The 19,444-nt window shown below is 42.9% G+C and overlaps 2 protein-coding genes across 3 annotated transcripts; both read left to right on the top strand.

Moving 5' to 3' along the window:
• The first annotated feature begins 362 nt into the window (after positions 1–362).
• fbln5 (fibulin 5) lies at positions 363–10,020 on the top strand. Its single transcript, XM_076299621.1, has 11 exons — positions 363–897; positions 1,096–1,150; positions 1,353–1,401; positions 1,487–1,795; positions 5,282–5,404; positions 5,556–5,672; positions 6,009–6,125; positions 6,621–6,743; positions 7,470–7,596; positions 8,008–8,203; positions 9,111–10,020. The coding sequence occupies exons 1-11, from the start codon at positions 854–856 to the stop codon at positions 9,270–9,272; spliced, it is 1,422 nt and encodes a 473-aa protein (XP_076155736.1). The 5' UTR covers positions 363–853; the 3' UTR covers positions 9,273–10,020.
• A 301-nt stretch (positions 10,021–10,321) lies between these two features.
• Positions 10,322–19,444, top strand: tc2n (tandem C2 domains, nuclear). Of its 2 annotated transcripts, XM_076299619.1 has the most exons (12): positions 10,322–10,406; positions 10,600–10,687; positions 10,783–10,968; positions 11,178–11,345; positions 12,228–12,304; positions 12,932–13,007; positions 13,632–13,732; positions 14,349–14,456; positions 15,117–15,308; positions 17,043–17,157; positions 17,409–17,608; positions 18,112–19,444. In XM_076299619.1, exons 2-12 carry the CDS (start codon positions 10,618–10,620, stop codon positions 18,220–18,222), a joined length of 1,404 nt encoding a protein of 467 aa, XP_076155734.1. In that variant the 5' UTR covers positions 10,322–10,406; positions 10,600–10,617; the 3' UTR covers positions 18,223–19,444. The 2 variants fall into 2 exon arrangements, with proteins under 2 accessions (XP_076155734.1, XP_076155733.1); XM_076299618.1 differs by lacking the exon at positions 10,322–10,406 and having other exon boundaries at positions 10,474–10,687.

The raw sequence follows: 19,444 nt of genomic DNA, 5'->3' as shown, positions 1-19,444 counted from the left end.
CTATCTCAGTTTGGTGATGTGCACTAAACATAGACATCAGTTTCAAAACAAACGTTTTGATTAATGTGGTGATCTAGGCCAAAACAAATCCACTATTTAAAAGCAGTGACAAAATAATAGCAGTTCAAAGACACCACGGTCTTTCAGTGGTAGCACTGAGATAAGTTTCCAAATGTCTTTGGGATGTACGCACAGAAAAAAAATGCAGAATGTAGGGCAGTGACCCCAACGCTGAGTGTGGTCAGTATTTCAGCGAGTGTTTGTCCTCGAAGACTCTCTAGTAGTAGACTAGACTCCTAGAGCAGGTGGCCGAGATTTCATGGAAAAAGCCCTAATTTCGGACACTACTCTGCGGAAATCATTTTAATGACATTACCAGATGGAAACAGACCTTTCACTGCGCGTCTTTTCACAACGCCCGCCGTGGTCAACTTTGTGTCGGCGACTGCTGTGGCAGACTTTGGCGCGCACTTCCTTCAAAGGGGGTTGTCTAACTTTTGATGGAATCCAGCTGTTGTGAAAATACTCTGGGGCCCCGTTTATTTGCATTGCTAAACAATCTGTAGAGAGTAGGCTACGGAGTGTCTAGAAACGGAACACTTCGTATTGTAAGACACTCCCCCTTTACTTGGTCAATGCACTGTTGCTTTAGGTCGACGGAAGAGCGCCTAACCAAAGCCAGGTGTTGGTTTTCGCGTTAACACGCTGACTGGGGGAGGCGAGGACGCCACATTTACGCATTGATCCTGCACATCTGTAGAGGTAGTGCGGAGTTCTGCACTCTTTTACAGGACGGACTTCGTGGGCCGCTTTAAACGTGCTTTCAAGGGGGATCCCAAGGACTCATAAAAACATGTTATTTGCAATACGTGGCTCAAGTTCCCCGCCATATGAGAGGTAAGGCACCGATAATTCGAAACGATCTGTTCGTAGGCTCAATAAGCCAAATATCTGTAGAAGATTTAGCTGATTGTAGAGTTCCATAAGCAAGTACGTTTTCCATGTATTCAAGTCTGACTTGTGCATCGTCTGCGAAAGGAAAATGAATGGGATGAAGTCTCATTCAACAATACTATCAATCTCATTGTCTTGCAGAATGCTGACAGTTCTTGCATTTGCATTATGTTGCATTCACTCTGGAAAAGCTCAGGTACGTTCAATTGTACAGTTTCAACACGACATAGTGTCCAAGCCAATGAAAAGCTCATTCTTAAAGATGTTTTAAAATGTCAGGTAATGTTTTGCTTTTGAATTAATAATATACAGTGCTACAGGATTTCTACAGTACATGAATTCTGTGATGATGATATTTCTTGTATCCTTGAGTATGCTTGACCCTTCTATCTCTTCAGACTTGCACTGAAGGCTTCACATATGACCGGCGGAACAGGCAATGCATTGGTAGGTTTCCTAATTCCTGTGTGGTTCTCATTTCATCCACAAATGGATTTCATGGATTTCGTTTCTCATCCTTCATTGTGCACAGATGTTGATGAGTGCCGGACGGTGCCAGATGCCTGTCGGCTGGATATGCGTTGCGTCAATCAGAACGGTGGTTACTTGTGCCTCCCGCGGACCTTGTATACTCAGTCCTATGGCAGGCCTGGGGACCCCGCCTACCCTGAGGGCCCTGCTTACCCGGAGGCCCCCGCTTACCCTGACACGTCGGTGGGCTTCAGCGATCCCCAGTTCGCCCCACCGCCTCCGGGGCCTGTGGCTCCGAGCTACCCCATAGTGAGCCGCACAGCACCCTGCATCCTTGGCTACTCGCTTGGAGGGGATGGCACCTGTGTCGGTGAGTTCAGCCACCCCACCTCTTTCATTTCCTCTCCCATAGCAATATGGCAAAGATCACGCCACCCCACCAACAGCAGATAAAAGGCAGAAGTGCCTATGGCAGGTCTGTCCCACTTGTTCTCTCTGGAGTCAGAGAGAGGAGGTTTTGTTTTCAGATGGTTCTGCATTTGTGAGATGTATGCCCCATGTGGTTCCTTGGACCGACCAAGAGCTCTGGCATCACTCGTGGAATCTCCTTCAGTGGCTCTGCCCAGAACTCTTGTTTGTCTGAGGGATTGATCCTTATCTTGTATTCCCGTCTCTAGATAAACAAGATCATATTGAAGCTGGGCTTTGGCTACTCCCCGGCATCCCAGGGATTTGGAGGGCCATTTTTGGTCACAGACTGTGCACAGACACATCAAAATGCAACTCTGTAATTTCGTCATACCTGTGGTGGTTGTGGGGCAGTGGGCCAGAGGGGCTGCTTGAGTACTGAAGGGGCGCGACTGCTCTCTGCTGCATGCGCCAAGATGTAGATGTGGTTGCTGAAATGCCAAAACAAATAGCCAGAGGCTCAATGGAGGAGTACTACTTACTCTCGGTGGATATCTATAGTTTTTGTAGTCATCGTTTCATTGTTTGGCCATGACACTGATGGTGCTTTGCCTCTTTAAGTGCACAAACTCTAGTGAGGACAAAAAAAGGAAACTGAAGCGTAAATAGCAAGTCCAACTAAACCCATTTTCATCTATGAACTTCAGATTGATTAGAGTTGGAGGAATGGGGTTTCCAGAGTAAACACAGACTGACATAATGTCTTTTTCAGGCCTGTTACACTTTGCTTAGAAATGAGTTGCCCAAAAGGGACATATCCTTAAACTGAACATACATTATGCCTATTAGGGTATAATTATCTCAATTTATGTCAGATCAGGCATAGCTTGGTAATAAGTGGAAAACTGATGTAATTTGTTACTCCAATAGAGGACTCGTAGTTTTGACTCAAATAATTATGTCTTTGTGGTCCAAAATCTTGTTTGGGTAAACCACAAGAATCTTAAAAATCGAGGCGCTACAGTATTTCAGCATCTCTGGTGGCCACAGCTAGCAATGAGGTCATGTGCTGCCAACTGTGGGCTCACTGGCTGCCAAGCTATTACAGGGTGGGAGGGCAGGAGAGGGACGTTGCTTGAGACCCCAGTCCTCACGGAAGGTGCACACTTACCCAAAGGGCCCCGACGAGTGATGCCACAATTGGGCAGAGAGCTTTGAGACTGACCTCTTCCCATTCCATACACATGCCTTGCACAGATGCCTCTTTGTTTCAGATGGTCAGGCATTTCCAAAGGCCAGCGAACCCTGACCTTCAAATCTGACCTCAACTGCTGGAGCAGTGGCCTGGCCTATGTTTCATTTGATGGCAGTATTGCTGTATTTGTGGAGGAGCATTCAGTTATGGCCAGTCTAGACAGGTTTACGAGTGGGTGACTCAGCTTGTTTTTAATTGTGGCGAGTGATACAACTCTTCATGCCTCATGTGCAAACTCAACCAAAGTGTGTTGCCAGCATATTTCCTTTGGCTCCATCCAGGTGTCAGTGTGTTTATGAAACCAGCCTCTCTTATTTACTGGCCCCTTGCATGTAATCCAGAGTAACAAAACTGCTGGCCAGGGATTGAACAGGGTCCTTCACATGAACGCGTAAATACACTGATGCTGTTATATTTTTCTGCCTTTGCTTTGGCTAGAATATACAATATGCGTGCTGTGTATTCTTAATAGTTTATACATGCTTAAATTAAACACGCCTAATGTCTTTCCCCCCTCGCCAACATGATGTCAGTAGTTTGCACGGTGGTGAATGGAACAAGTCAGGTCATGTAACTTCATAATGGCTGGCACTTAGCTTGGTGGCAGGTATTATGTATTTCCCTTCATAAGCAGCGGCTGTTTTGACAGAGATCTCCTGGCATTGTGTACACAAGCATGCAATCATTCTCGTGCATTATCTTTACCGCCACATTGCCCCAGTTCCATTGCTCAATGCATGTGTTCCTGAGGGTCGTATTCCTGCAGTTGTTACATTGGCATAACTACTCAGCAGTTGTGATCCTTATCTTTGGGAATATTTTCACACAGTGTTTTCTTTTCACTCCGAGTGTAAGGAAGGAATTTGTATTTAGGTCATTTAGTGCTATCTTAACTTTTTTCGCTGAAAGTGCTTCCTTGAAAGTGCAGCCCTTCCCTCTCTTGATTCTGATTTATTGTCTTTCCATCTTTCTCGCATCTCACTTAAGCGCAGCCTCACGCCACTTACTCTCTCCCTCCATCTCTGTCTTTCTCTCTATTTCAGTGTCTCTATCCCTTTCTTGTCCCTGTCCATCTGTCTCTCTCCTCCTCCCACCTCTCCACAAGCTCTGTATCTCTTTATTTAAAGCTGTCCGGCATATCAGCAGGTCCTGCTGGTTTGTTTGTCATTAGTCAGCCTATATAAGGAGCTGAACTGAAACGCTCCCAGAAAGAGCTGTGCACTTTGGCTCGGGGGGGTCGAGGTGCAGTACACATGGAGGCCAGATGGTCAAGCTGCCGTACGGTGCGCTCCTCCGCCGCTAAGTGCTAACAGGTGCCATACTGTGTTACTGTTGGCTCGGCTTCCCCTCTCGCCCTTTGCCCTCGCTCCGCTCCCACCGAGATCTCCACCCTGCCTCGCTCCATCCTGGCACTCACATGGGTCTCCAGCATCCGTCAGCATCACAGCTGCTTGTTTAAACAAAAAGTAATTATCTGGATGTTTCACTCCCACCCCCTGTTCCTTTACCACTGCCCCCCACCCCCCAACCCCACCCCCCATTCTTGTTATATGTGTGACTTCATTGTCTGAGAACCATGAACGGTTGGTTGGAATTTGAGTTGTGTTGATAGCCACATAAGGTAATGTACAAATTATGTTGTAATACAGAGGAGGGGGGGTGGAACATACACACACACACACACATACACATCAGAATACTAAGTCTGTGCACAGTAATGTCTTTTGGCTGTGTGATTGTCATCTGACAGGATGCACTATGTTTCCTCACATGCAGGCAATTAGGTTTGGAACATAAAACATTAAATCACTCATGTGTAATTTGGCTGGGACTATTTCACTTCCCTATCCCAGACCCCCCCCCCCCCCCCGCCTCCCCGTCTCTCCTCCTTTTTTAAAAAGCTTGATACGTCTCTGTATGGAAGTCAAATCTCAGCACAACTGTCATTACTGTCATTGCTTAATCTGCTTGGTAGCTTAATCTTGAAGTTTTCCCAACTAATAGAAGTGGCACTGGACAATACCATCTTATGACTGCTGTTCTTAATGCTTATTACTGATGTTATCATTGCTGTAGTCATTACTGCTGGCATTATGTACAAGGCATTCAGAGATCTTTGGACACTTGGCAAGAACATTGCTGAGATGTAGTTTACTTGCTGACTTCCACCTCCTCCTCCTTCCAAATTGACAGACATTGATGAGTGTGAGGCAAACACTCACCAGTGCAACCCCACCCAAGTGTGCTTCAACACGGATGGAGGTTACACCTGCTCCTGCACAGAGGGCTACTGGCTGGTCAGTGGACAGTGTCAAGGTAAGAGTGTTGCCTGGTCCAGGGGGAATTCCCACACAGCCGGTATAAGTTTGTCAGACCAAGCTGTGTTTGTTGTTGCCATCAGATGCATGTGTGTTCAACCCCCCCCCCCCCCCCCACCTGCACCTCCACCTATCTCACTGGTGTCTAGATATCGACGAGTGTCGCTATGGTTACTGCCAGCAGCTGTGTGCCAATGTGCCTGGGTCATACTCCTGCTCCTGCAACCCCGGCTTCCTGATCAACCCAGACAGCAGGACGTGCTCAGGTGAGGGAACAGAACACACACACACACACACACACACACACACACACACACACACATGCATACATACATTCCAGCACACACACATTTTGAGACTCTTTGACCTCTTTGAAAAATGATGTGTGTGTATGAAGAAACCCATGTGAAGTCCGTCTTAACCATACAGATATGTATGTAATAGAATATGTAATGATATTGATGGCTTTACCTTTATGGTGTTATAAAGAATAGCAACATGATATCTAGTGAATGTATCATAACACATACAGATGCAGGTATTTAGGTGATGGTGGCCTGTGTTAATCTAATCCCCCTATCTATACCATGCTCCCTCCACAGATATTGATGAATGTGCAGACGAGCCGTGCTCCCACGCCTGCTTCAACACCTATGGCTCCTACATGTGTAACTGTGATGAGGGCTTTGAGCTCGGCTCTGATGGCACCTCTTGCAACGGTGGGTTAGCCTTTAATCCATTCTGCAGTGACACCATATAACAGTGAACACCATGAACAACTTGATATCTCAGCATGTTTCCATGGAAGGCAGACAGAGAGCACTTTTAATGTTTACTGAAGCTATGATCCAAGTGAGTGAGCTGCATTTTTGGGTTAATATGTCAGTGTATTTAAGAGCGGCATGAGAACTAGGAGAGACATTGCCCAGTGCTCTTTTTATCAGCAATACGTACATTACACGATGAGGCAACCCTTTGGGCATGTAGATTGTCCAAAAATAGACGAAAGAAAGAAAAAGAATAAGGCTAAACGAAATGTATGGGTGCTGAATTGTAGTTATTCACTCCAGTCATAACTCCACTCTTAGTCACCACTTCAACGAAACTTTGAAAACAACTTTCCATTTTTAGTGCTGAGGCAACTGAATGTAAATATGAATATATGTAATGAATGGCTTCTGACGGGTGCAATCATGATTATATATACCCTGCAGACCTGGATGAGTGCAGCTTCTCAGACTTCCTGTGCCAGCACACGTGTGTGAACACCCCCGGCTCTTTCTCCTGTATCTGCCCACCGGGATATTATGTGTTTGAAGATGGCAGAAGCTGTGAAGGTAATGACCATGACCAAACGATCATACCACCTCATCTCATAGTTCTTTGTTGTCCTCATTTTCCTATTTGGATAGTTTCACACTCATGTATGTTCTGCATACATGTGAGTGGACCTCAAAATAGTATGTTAGATATCTCTGTGTTATTAACCTTATGCATATACCAAAAACAATACATGTCTTTCAGTCCACTCCAACACATTGGAACATATCTGAAGTTTACATATCTAACAATTGGTCAATGACCAGTTGCCATTAAACATTTTTTTTGTTGTTCGACTGATGTCCTATAGCTTATCCTGATTGTGAAACTACCCATTTGTCTACAGTCTTGCTTTTGAGTGAGTCTAGGTGAAAAAAAGCATCTAATATGCATGACTATGGAAGTAGAATGCAGCTTCTTTTTATTGTTTGAGGAAAATATAGTCTCATAGAGAATACCAAATAAGGTCATACTATTTAATTCTGTCAGCAGTGAAATGTTTCCCTTACTTTCTGGAAAGACATTTTTCAGATGTTGCCACATTTCTTATCATCTTTCATTCAAGACATCTGAATAGCTTGCAGCTTAGTGTAAATGCTTTAAACTGCAAATATCTCTCTGCAATGCTTTTGATAAGGGTCTTGTTGCTGAAGTTGTTATTGTTGGTGGTGTTGCTCTTGTTGATGTTGTTGTTGATGATGATGATTAATCCGACCTTTATTGTTGTGTGCTTGATTTTGAAGACGTCAATGAATGTGACACTGGTAACAACACCTGTACAACAGCACAAGTGTGTTTCAATTTCCAGGGAGGGTATACATGTCTGGACCCTTTACAATGTGACCCGCCTTACATTGAATTTGGTGACAAGTGAGTTTTTTTCTCTGTGCCTTCATAGTGTTGCTCTTTCTCACTGTAAATATGAACAGCATTTTAAGGGGAAATATGGATAGATGTCTGACAAATATACACATTCTTTCGTTCACATTTATGGTAATGTATGGTATTGTTTCTGTGGGACTTTGGGTTCATTTCCCACTCAGGTCAAAATACATCTTCAGGACTAGCAACTGCTTTAATCAATACGTTTTTCAAATAATCTTTCAGGAGCCTCTTAGCAAACTTTTTACAGTTTATTCTAAAAGTGAGTCTTTTTGTCACAGTCAGTCGCTGTCACTGCTTACTTTCACCATACCATGTTTATGATATGTAATAACTCCATCAGTCACACAGTGTGTTCAAAACTTAATATCTCTTCCTCTATCTCTTTCTCTCTCTTAGTCAGTGTATGTGCTCAGCTGAGAACCCAGCGTGCAGGAATAAGCCCTTTACTGTCCTGCACCGGCACATGGACCTGTCCTCAGGTCGCAGTGTGCCCGCTGACATCTTCCAGATGCAGGCCACCACGCGCTACCCTGGGGCCTTCTACATCTTCCAGATCAAGTCGGGCAACGAGGGCCGAGAGTTTTACATGCGGGTGAGTTCACATGACATTTCATGCTCAAGAAAATTCTGGTGTGAAAAAAAACACTTTGTATCAAGGAGTTGAAGTATAAAAGGAGATCAGTTGATTATGAAGGGTGTTTACTTTGGCCAAGGGCGTTTTTCAAATTTAATGGCACTAACAATTTCCTCCTAAATCTATCATGTCGCCTACTGTTGACTTTTTCCGTCTTCCGACTTTTTCTGTGAATGATTAGGCGCCGTTCTATGTCGGGCACAATCATGTGTACTTGATGTTTTGGCCAGAAGGTGGAGTTGTCAGCATGTTTAGTGTTTGAGAAGGATCAGTGAGATCTCCACACAAAGGGGCATGTCTAACAAAGTTGTGCTGAGATTTGACACAAAATAAGAGAAAAAACAAAATGGCTCCGAGCGCTTCTAGGAGATTAATGTCGTCTTCAAACAAATCACTTCAAACAAATATTTGACACACTTTAGTCCCTGCCAAGGCCTCAATCATTCATTTAGGCAAGTAAAACGTCAAGAGAGCAAACTGGCCCTCAGATTTAGCCGTGTGTGCAGTGCTTGCGACCCAAGTGTGTTCAGTAGGAGCAAAAACTCTACTGTACTGTTGTTGCTGGCGCACGCCACTCGCCTTCATTCTTGTGCTACTGGTGTATTGTCCTGCGCCACTGTCCCATGCCAATCACCTACTTGCAGCACGTCAACAACAGTACAGTATGGTTTTTGCTCTTACAGTATGCTTCTCGGTGCGTGTGAGGAGATCATGCTCACAAAGACAACTGGTAGTGTAAATCTGAGTGTTTTGCACCTTGAGCGCTAAGAGAAATACTTTAGGGCACTTGATGATAGTGCACGTTCACTTGTGCTGGCCAATAGTGACCAGCCTCTGAAACCTTGCTTTATTTCTTCTGACACAGCAAACCAGCAATGTCAGTGCCACCTTGGTGCTGTCTCGACCCATCCGGGGGCCCAGAGAAGTCGTCTTGGAACTGGAGATGGTCACGGTCAACAACGTGATCAACTTCCGAGGGAGCTCGATCATCCGGCTCACAATATATGTCTCAGAGCACCCTTTCTAAAGGCCTTTGCTGTGTGTGTCTGACCTCCCAGTTCTATTCCCTAACACTCACAACTCAACCTAGTTCCCTCAACTTAAGTCCGTAACTCTGCCAGGACAAGGCATCAGGCAGCTCAGTTTGTCCATTAGATATACTAATCTACATTTTTTTCCCAACTATCATTATGTTCTATGTGTGAATGTATGAGTGAGTATGTCAGTATGAGTGCTGGGGACCCTCCAGTCTCCCAACAACTGGACACTGTATTACAAGGCTGCCTGCTCAAGAGCACTTCATCTTCCAAGCTGAAGGATATTTATGTATAAGTAACGTAAGTTTGTTTGTGTCTGTTACCCCACACCTCAAATTGCTTTTTTTTTTTACATTAAGCCAAATGTCTAACTGTTGCCAAAGATGAAAGAAGAAATTACCTTTTTATCTTGTTGTTATTCACCTGGGTTTGCCTCAATATCTATTTCCCTTTACCTTTTTGGTGAATGAACTGTGAAAGCTTTTTTATCACATGACAGTTTGCCTGTGCTTGGCAGTGGCCTTTTAGTTAAACATTATGGGTGTGAAATTAAGTCAGTATTATCTTTGTTGACAGGCCATATTTTTACATGATTCTGATTGTAATAATTATTGAAAATTTCCCTTCCAAATCTTTTTTATTGTGTTGTGGATATGTTTTTTATTTTGATCTGTTTTTTTTATTATGTCCCCCCAGAGAGCCTGGTCAGTGTAATAAAGATGAACTTGACCTGAATAATGTTTTTGTGTTATTACTGATTACCAACTCAGAACTCTGGTGTTTTCCCTTTGTGAGTAGCTTACATTTTATAAGATTTGAGCGAATTGCACGATCTTGTAATAATTTATCTTAAAACATAGAAATACACTATGTTCTGTGTATTCTAGGCTATATTCTAAAACATTTAAGTGGGGAGTCTATATTTCCTGAGGGACCATAAACACGCCCTCATTTGGGCATATGACGTTTATGTTGACAAAAGTGCCTCGGCAGCCAGTAGTAAATCGGCGGGCGCAGTGACCCAGTGCTCGCAGTCAAAAGTTATTCAATGTAATGGACTCTTCAAAGGTGGCTCTGAATTCCACCTGCTTTCACTGTTAACTGCGGCGGAGGCGGCAGGGCAGGTATTTATGCTACGGCTCATATTTCATTCTATGTCCTTATTGTATTGGCAATGGAGTTTCAATAGGCTATAAATAATAGCAGTTGGAAAATAAATTAAAGAATCAATTAATCGGTATGTACATTGATTACTTTATCATCATCATATTGGGTTTAATAATAGGCTAAGATATTGTTGAAACTTTTTCACTCTAGACACTGCATTTATCTATCATGGCAACGGAATGCATAAAAAATTGTTGCAACTTCTTCCGACCCAAAGAGAAGGAAGCTGAACCTCAAGGTTTGTGCGCTGTTGAAAAACAAAAGTTTTACGCTTCTGATTTCTGTTAGCCTGCTATGTTTCATGTAGCCTAATACATTTATTTAATTCCAAAGTTGTGAACCCAAGCCCAGTAGTTGTTCGGGAAGATGTTAAGAAAGGCATTGGGGTATCCGAGGACTATCTCATGTCAAAACTTCCACCGGATGGTAAAGAGGTGCCCTTTGTGCTGCCCACTTTCAAGCCATCGTACATCCAACCCCAAAGCACCCGCTATGCCAGTTATCAGACGGGACAACTGAGTACGTATTGTTCTCTCTACTACAACAATTCGTTGTATTTTTTGCCTATAGCCTGTCAGCTGTCCATAAGCTTCTGGAGTCTATCTGTTGTTTCTCTAATTTGAATACATTGATTTCATTTTCACTCTGAATGCATGGGTGTCTGATGCCAAGGGAATACAAAGTGTAGCAAAAATACCCATGCTGTGGTATCCCTCTGTTCACGTCAGGCTCAGCCAGGAGTGCTTATGTGGAGAGGAAAGCTGAGCTCTTGGGGAAGAGTAACACAGCCTACGACCTCGACCCAACAAATCACTCTGGCCACATGGTTGATCACAACTCACCTGGCCCTGTCTGTCGGCCTGCCTTTGAAACTAAAGGCAGTAGTCCAACCTCAGGTAACAGCACCAGTCTCCTCAAGACTGCATCCAGACTACTGACCTGCTGAACTTGTCTTGGTCAGTTTTTTTTTACAGTGAAAATAGAAAGTATAATCTCCACGCTGCTAATTAGGCTCTTTACCACAAAACCTCTATCATACTTAGGATCTAAACAGATGAGAGGATTTAAGTGGCTTTGGTAGTTTCCACTCAGTATTTAGATTAGATATCTGTAATGGTTGGAAGTGGAAAGATATGTTATTGCTATATCGTAAAATCAAACTAGAGAATATTTGTTTTCATATTGTGTTTGGTCCACTGTTCACTACTCATTGTAGGCAAGAATAATAATTGCATTCTTCCCAGTGAACAATTTCACCAATAGATTTTAATTTCTCTTCATACTTGTTTTTGCATTTTGACAAAAGATATTGGGGTGCACAGATTCCAGGACAAACACATGGGCAAAGGCATGACCACACTCGGCTATCCCACCATGACAAAGAGGCATTCCAGGAATATTTGCTATTGTTATTTAATCACTTAACCATTTTGACCTCATACTTCAACCATTCTGCTTTTTTTTTTGCTTTTTTTCTTGACCACATATCCATGTAAGTCACATTCCCCAGGGGCAGGCATTCAGACCCACTACTGCATGGACCATAGTACCAAACTGCCAATAGTGAAAATGAAAAAAGAGAATAATTTGAAAAATAAAAGTAAAAGAGAATAATTTGAAAAATAAAAGTAAAAAGAGAATAATTTGCGGCACAGGAATTATTCTCCATAAAATCCCTTTATGCATAGGTTGGAACAGGATAAAGAACATTGAAATGTTTTCCATTTCTAGGATCATGTTTTTGAGGCCAAAGCCTCACTGTTTTGTCTGTCTTCCAGCCCGAGACCTGAGAAAGAGGTTGAGCAGCTCCATGTTTGACCTGTCCAGTCCTAATCACCCACACAGTTATATTCAGGTGAGTTCTCCGTCATGTTTCTGCTGACCCATTGAACACATACTGACACAACGCTGACTGGAAAACACTGACACTTAATCTGTGGTTAGTTCAACATTTCCTCCTTCCGTTTCTTAAAAGCCGTGTCAGAAAATGAGTGTGTTTACAGGATATGGTCACGCTTTCCCCATTAGATAATTGCACACCTGTATTTTTAGAGGCAGCAACATGTTCGATGAAGCAGTTCTAAATCAGTGAGATGTTAAGTAAAGAGTTTGTACAAAGTGAGTGTTTGGGCGTCTCCAGGTGAGGTCCCTTTGTGTGCTGTTATGTAAAGATTATTGAGTTAGCTCGTCACCAATTCGCCATTAATTATGGGTAATATTTGATAGGCACGGTATTGGCTGCCTCTCCCACATGCATGATAACACAAACAATATCCCATTCAAAGACATACGTCAGTGTGATGAAAACACCTTAATGGCCTCCGGAAAGGCCACAACATAGTTGGCTCCTTATGTGGCTCAACTATTATACCGTCTTTCTCTGCGATTCACTGCATCTAGGGCTGGATTTCCTGTGTGTTTTTCCTCTTGAAACACTTTGCTGTGTGTAAATGTCCAAACTAAATGTGTTTTCCGTTGGCAGAGATATGACTCAGTGTCCAGTGTCCCGAGCAGTGCATCCTCTGTGAGAGATTCCTTTGGAAGCAGCCGCAGCCTAGGTAACCCACTCATGTCCAATACCCACAAACAACATATTCACTCCAGACGCCACATAGCTACAAAGGCCACAAAATTCCCACACATTTCTACTAGGATCATTTGTTTTTTGGTTGTCATTATTCATTTATTAGTTTGTTTATTCATTTAATTAGTGCAGAAACATGTGGTGCTTTCATGCACACACACACACACACACACACACACACACACACACACACACACACACACACACACACACACACACTCAGAGAAAGCATGCGCCGCATTCAGAAATTTACAGAGGATGCTTTTCCCAAGTCATACAGTGGCATCAGTGTAGATAAATGGTGACAGATTGCGCATAAATTCACAGTTTATTCTCTGCAGAGCCGCACCTACATTATAGATACGTTGGTTTCATTTGCTATTCCTAAAAGTCTAAACACATCTCGTCTATAATTAAATATAGCCCTTGTGTGAATTTCTGGTTTCCATACTTGAATACATGCAATGCAGGAATAGGCACACTCACACACACACACACATGCAGGAGCACTCACACACACACATGCTTGCACTCTTGCAGACATATACAACACCCCATACATGTTATCCTACTGATGTTGCTATACATTTTTCTGCAGAGTCCATCACCTTATCTGGAGATGAGAAGGAACTGGGCAAGCTGTGTGTCAAGCTGAGCTACAAAGAGGCCCTGGAGCAGGTGTGGATCACCCTGGTCCAGGTAGGATTACAGTCCAGCTCGAGTGGCTGTGTTGCCCAGTGAAACGCTCCTTTGTGTCCCTCTCCCTCACGCCCTCAATGGAGCCTCTGTCTCCAGGAATCTGGGTCTTGGACCTGCATGACATCTCTGATCAGTTGTGTTCTCTGTGTCCTGCCCTCTCCTCCTAGAGACTCTGTGTTGTAGTTTTCTTTTCTTGTGTAGTCTTATCAGACAGGCATTCTGTTGTGAGAGGTTTCTGGTACAGTGCACTTTCAGTATAATTACTACTGTACAGAAATATGTACAGAGTTCCTGCCTCCAAAACCACTAATAACATCCCCTCAAACAAACTATTCTGATAAATGTATTATAGTTTTCTCTTCTTGTGTAGTTTTATCAGACAGCCTTTGTGTGAGAGAGGTTTCTGGTACAATGCACTTTCAGTGTAATCACTACAGTAGGCCTACAGAAATATAAGAGTTCCTGCTTACAAAACTGACATTCCCAGAAATTATATTCTGATCTTTGGGAGGTTTGCTATAGCTTCAGATAATTTGTTGTTATTTGCTCTGCTTACTACAATTGCATGGTTCTTTGTGGTGTCATTTTGCTATGCCTTTTTTGTGTATGTTGTCAGTGTAAGGACATCCCAGTGGAGAGCTCTGAGCACAGGGTTGGGATTAAGGGTGTCATCACCATGGACAAGCCAGTGCAGTTTAAGAGCACCCTTAAAGAAGGAGGTCCGGTAAGTGGGAAATCATCTAACCCCCAGACGCATGTTGTTAATCATAAATCAGGCTTGATCTGTTTTGTCCCAAATATAGTAGGTGCTACAGGTGTGCTTTTCTCAGGAATAACCATTGAGCTAGTGGGAAAGAACATCAAATACTCATTTTAGGCAGAAGATAATAACAACATATTCCTGTATAATTTATTTTATATATAATTAACTTTTTAGTAGCTTAAAGTGTACTGCTCAAAGTGTGTTGGGCACTCCTTGCCTTTGTCACTCATATTTGATTAGTCTTATAATTATCCTGTACCATTAACTACGCACATTCAAATGCAAATATATGAAACTGCAATCTGACTGAATGTCAAGATAAGCACATGTGTAAAGACACAAGTCGAATATCGCTGTTTATGTAACTTATTTTAAGACTGCATTGTGCTGCTACTACTAACCTACTAAAGCAGCGAATCAAAGGAAGATTGGGTCTGCTTTCACTTTTGCTGTTTTTAATATGGATACTGTGGTACATTCTGCCATGTTTTGTTGTTTCCTTTAGAGGTAGCCTCTTGGCACATTCTGTGTGTTACTGGTCCAAGTGGATGGTCAATGATGGTTATAAAGGTCTGTAGTTGTTTTGATTATATCTTTTGCCTTCTCCTCCTCTCTTCCCAGGATGCTTTGTTTATGGAGACCTTTGTCTTTGCCCTGCCACTGCAGCAGCTGCGTAGCTCTGCGCTGGTGTTGCGTCTGCAGATGCACACGCCACGCAAGCGTACCCTGGCGGAGTGCGTCCTCTCTCTGAGGCAGCTGAGCCCAGAGGAGACCCAGCACTGGCTGGAGCTCAGGCCTCCCTCCAAGTCCCGGGTGAGTCTGTGGTATTTGAAATCAGATCTATTGGACTGAGTGATTCAGGTCACGGAGAAAGCACCGCCGAGACACACCGACCATTACTGCACAACTCAGCCTCAACTGAGTGGCTGGCTGAGTTTTGCCCATGTAGTCTAAAAGCTTTCTCCGCTTTCTACAGCTTTCTACAGTTAGAATTCTTTCAGTTTAAAATTGCTCTAATCTAAAACCCAAAATGGTGATATGATTTCCCCAAAGGGCCCCTCTTGGATAATGGGACTCACACATGAGCACATGGCAGTTAGAGGTGCATCGGGACATTAGCGCGGTTCAGTCAGAGTAATGTCACACTCTCCTGCTTTCCCTCCCCGCTGGTGGCTAGGTCAATGAGCTCTACTGGTGGGCTTTAGCTGCTTAGTAACAGTATACATTAGGGTGAATGTCTGCAGCAAAGGGAAGGGTCACTCATGCCCTTGGTTTGGCCATTAACATGCTAATTCAACATCAGTTTAGCCTGATTCACTTCCTGTGAAGGCATTTGGTTTTCCAGCATGTGGTGGAGGTTGGAAAATGTTATCTTTCCTTCCTTCCTGATATGTACTTGACTGATGTACTGTGAAATGCTGAGAGTGTGATGTGAGTTCTGGTGTGTCAATATAGATGACTAGTAAAGGGTACTAGTTACAATGCAATAACAACCCATATATTGCAATGTGTGCATTGTACTGTATATCAAATATTTTTAAGTGATATATGTGTATTATGGTTTATAAATACCCTGCATATAAAATCAATATTTTATATTGCAGCACTTCATTTCTGATACAGTACATCTTATTTCCTTATGGGACTACTACGACAGAATTACCCATTCTGTGATAAGCAACTTGCAGGAAGGTTATTTGATTTATGGGCACATTATGCTTTAAAAAAGTCCTCATAAACCTCCTGTTTGTCTTGGAACAGGTTGCATTAATATTGCTCACACCAGGTGCCATTTACTGTGGTATTTTCCCACAAGGAAGCTCCAACACTACAACATCTGTGTTGACCTCATACAGCTAAAAAGAAAATGGAGGATAAATAGTGGATAAATAGGATAAATAGTGACAAATACACCCCCTCTCCTCAACTTTACACATTACACACGCCCCCAAATGGTGGAAAACCAAAAGTAGGTCAGACTATTCATTTAGCGAGAGATTTGGTTGATCATCAAGAGTCTTGAGTCAAAATTGCGGTGTAATAGGTAGCAGTCTCTAACAGCCGCTCTGAAATTGGAGGGTGAATGATCACCCTGTTATCCTCAGGAGGCTTTGTCTGTCTCACCTGCCCCTACCTCCGCTTATGGTGGCATAAACACACAGCGTCACTGGAAGTCCATTAGTCTGAGTTTGCTCCGCAACCACTGACTTTGGGTTTGCATTCATTATTAGTCTGTATATTTGATTAGTGGGTCTATTTGAAACCAGACTATTGGAGGAAATAATATACTTGTGAGTGCATTAAGTTTATCTCAACTGTTTATCAAGGATGTGTCAAGAGTCTCGTTTCTGGCAGCTTAACAGCTCTCTCAGATTGAAAAGTGTTTTGAATTCTAATGGACAACTTCCTGGAACCACATCCTGTGGACCCTGTGGAGTTTACTACCAGCACTAGCCATGCATTTTGTGTAGTGCTGTCCATAGTAGGCTATTTTGACCGTTCATGTCCCTGAGTGTGACCCTCCATCTTTATTGTCTCTCTTCTCAGACGTGTCACGCCGAGCTGCATCTGGCCGCCTGCTTCCAGCCGGTCAACGGCCGCATGCAGCTGCAGGTGCTGTGCGCCCAGAATCTGCCCTCTTCCTCCTCTCCCCTCACCCAGAGTGAGTCCCGTCCTGGAATTGCACAACACAATCACGAGTCAGACTGCTTGCATGTGAGGGGAAGTTTGCCTCATGTTTACAAGGCATCTGTCACTGCCTTAATGATAGCATCATTATAATAATTCCATCATAATATACACACACACACACACACACACAATGCTATTATGATAATGGAGCTATTTGTTGATACTTTGTCAAGCATGTGCATCCATAATGAAGCTGTTGTTTTTGTCTGGTTCTGGGACCAGGTTTCTTTGTCAAGGCAGAGATGCACTCACCGGACCTCCTGGTGACCAAGAGGAAGACGCGGGCACTGAAGATGTCTGGGGGACAGGTGCAGTGGGGGGAGACCCTTCACTTCCCTCTAGCCGTGCAGAACTCCTCCTTTCATATCTGCTCAAAACTCTACAGCCGCACATCGGTCAGGCGCAGACACTTTCTAGGAGAGGTATGAGCAACTAGCACGCGTAGTGATCAATAGTCATATTTATGTAAGCATCTGCTGTGACAGTACCCACCTTTCTGTAGCATGCTATGTTAAAGGTCACATATGATGAAGATTTTGCTTGTATCGAAGGTAACTATCGATACTAATGCAAACTGAATACTGAAATAACAAAACCCAGTCATTGTTTATGGGCTGCCTAGGTCTGGAAACGTGATTCAGTGAGACAAGAATGAGCCATTCCAATCTTCTTTTCCTTCATGATGTCAAAAAGGGCAACATTTTGAATAAAACCCCCCTCAAAAATCCATAGTTACTTACTGGATAGCTGTTACTTATATACCTTTTCTTCAAGGAAAAAGTTCTGAAAGGCTCTCGGTGGAACTCTTAAATACACTATGTAGACCCTGAAGGTAGTCTCAGCAAATAAACTTTGCATGTTTTGGATAAAAAAGAAAATGCGGCTCTTGTTACGAGAGAGTGCTAAATACCTTGACTCTCCACAGGTGCATCTGGGATTTGGCAGCCCTTCTCCTGTAGCAGTGGAGCAGTGGAGGGACACCATCGCCCACCCTGAGAAGGTGGTATCTGACTGGCACACTCTCACAGTGCCCTGAACTGCCATGGGCATATCTACAACAAACTACTACAGTGGGCCTCAGTTCATTAGACATGCAAATATGACTGTGCTTTAGTGGCATGGTGACATTTCCACTCTATAAATGGTAGCATTTATTTTTGTAACATTTTCATGTTTGTAACATCAAGTATTTTATATCCTTGAGACTGTATATTGAATGGAACATATTGGTAGCTTTAGTCATCCCCTAATACCGTTGTGTTAATCAACTACTACAGATTTTGTTAGCAATGAAGCAATGAAGGTTCCTTTGATCGATGTGTAGAGCTAACGTAATGTGGTCATCATAAAGGGTCAATACCTTAGAGAGGAGATTAAAGGTATTGAATCATTTAGCCTTACAGGACCACTGTTGACCATCTGTGTACTACAGTAGTAGCCCAGCTAGCATTTGCAATAGTCTAGTGACTAATGCTTCATATGTAGTTTAATAACAAAATTGTAGACATTCTATGAATGGCTTGCACTGTGGTACTTTCCATAGGCATTATGTATTATGGACTTTTTATTACATGCATGCTGGTCCACAGATGCCTGCTGTGTTACTTTACATTTGGTCAGTGTGTTTGTGTCAGGTTTGATGTATTGATGGAAACTCTTAGACTGCAGTCTAGGGCAGCAGGGCTCCAGCTTGCATGCAGGCTTTGGACGCTTACAACAAAGCAGATTACACTACATTCGTGTTGAGAGATGTTGCTGGCATTGCTGCTGTTTTTTATTAAGCATGGAGTATTTAATACTGTAATATTTTATTTTGCTTTTATTTCCTCCATAAAAAGCTTGATATGATTTAAATGAATCACTTTACAGCACCTTTTTGTTATACAGTTTCTCTTGTGTTTTCTATTTTTGTATTAGGAGGCTTGGTTGATGCACATACACACTGTGTGTATATATGATTTGGATAAAGTGGATTAGTGCTGGCTCAATGGAACTGAATATAGGCATTAGTTGTGTTCGAATATAGAACAAAACATGACATAAGGTGTTTCGGGACTGCATCATTTCCTGTGGAAAATGTACACTAGGAAAGGGTGCTCTCTCCTACACAAACACCCACCATCAGATTCACATTTGTTTTGGCCTACTTTCATGAACTGTGCGGACACAATTTTCGCAATTTTTTTTGTGTCATATTTATTTTACCCCATATCAAATGTTCATTGTCACGGTACAATAAAGAAACACTTTTAGTGACA

Source organism: Alosa pseudoharengus, unplaced genomic scaffold, assembly GCF_046254945.1.
Source record: "Alosa pseudoharengus isolate Yale_2024_CS ecotype anadromous, Long Island Sound unplaced genomic scaffold, YU_APseudo_1.1 YU_APseudo_1.1_scf_22, whole genome shotgun sequence".
Taxonomy (NCBI): domain Eukaryota; kingdom Metazoa; phylum Chordata; class Actinopteri; order Clupeiformes; family Clupeidae; genus Alosa; species Alosa pseudoharengus.
The sequence above is the reverse complement of the archived record's forward strand: the minus strand, read 5'-3'. Positions and strand labels throughout refer to the sequence as shown.

Coding starts and splice junctions, on each gene's coding strand:
- fbln5 (XM_076299621.1), top strand. CDS start 854: ATGTTATTTGCAATACGTGGCTCAAGTTCCCCGCCATATGAGAG. Junction 898..1,095: donor AGTTCCCCGCCATATGAGAG/GTAAGGCACCGA, acceptor ATTGTCTTGCAG/AATGCTGACAGTTCTTGCAT. Junction 7,597..8,007: donor TACATTGAATTTGGTGACAA/GTGAGTTTTTTT, acceptor TCTCTCTCTTAG/TCAGTGTATGTGCTCAGCTG.
- tc2n (XM_076299619.1), top strand. CDS start 10,618: ATGGCAACGGAATGCATAAAAAATTGTTGCAACTTCTTCCGACCCAAA. Junction 13,008..13,631: donor TGGAAGCAGCCGCAGCCTAG/GTAACCCACTCA, acceptor ATTTTTCTGCAG/AGTCCATCACCTTATCTGGA. Junction 13,733..14,348: donor TGTGGATCACCCTGGTCCAG/GTAGGATTACAG, acceptor GTATGTTGTCAG/TGTAAGGACATCCCAGTGGA.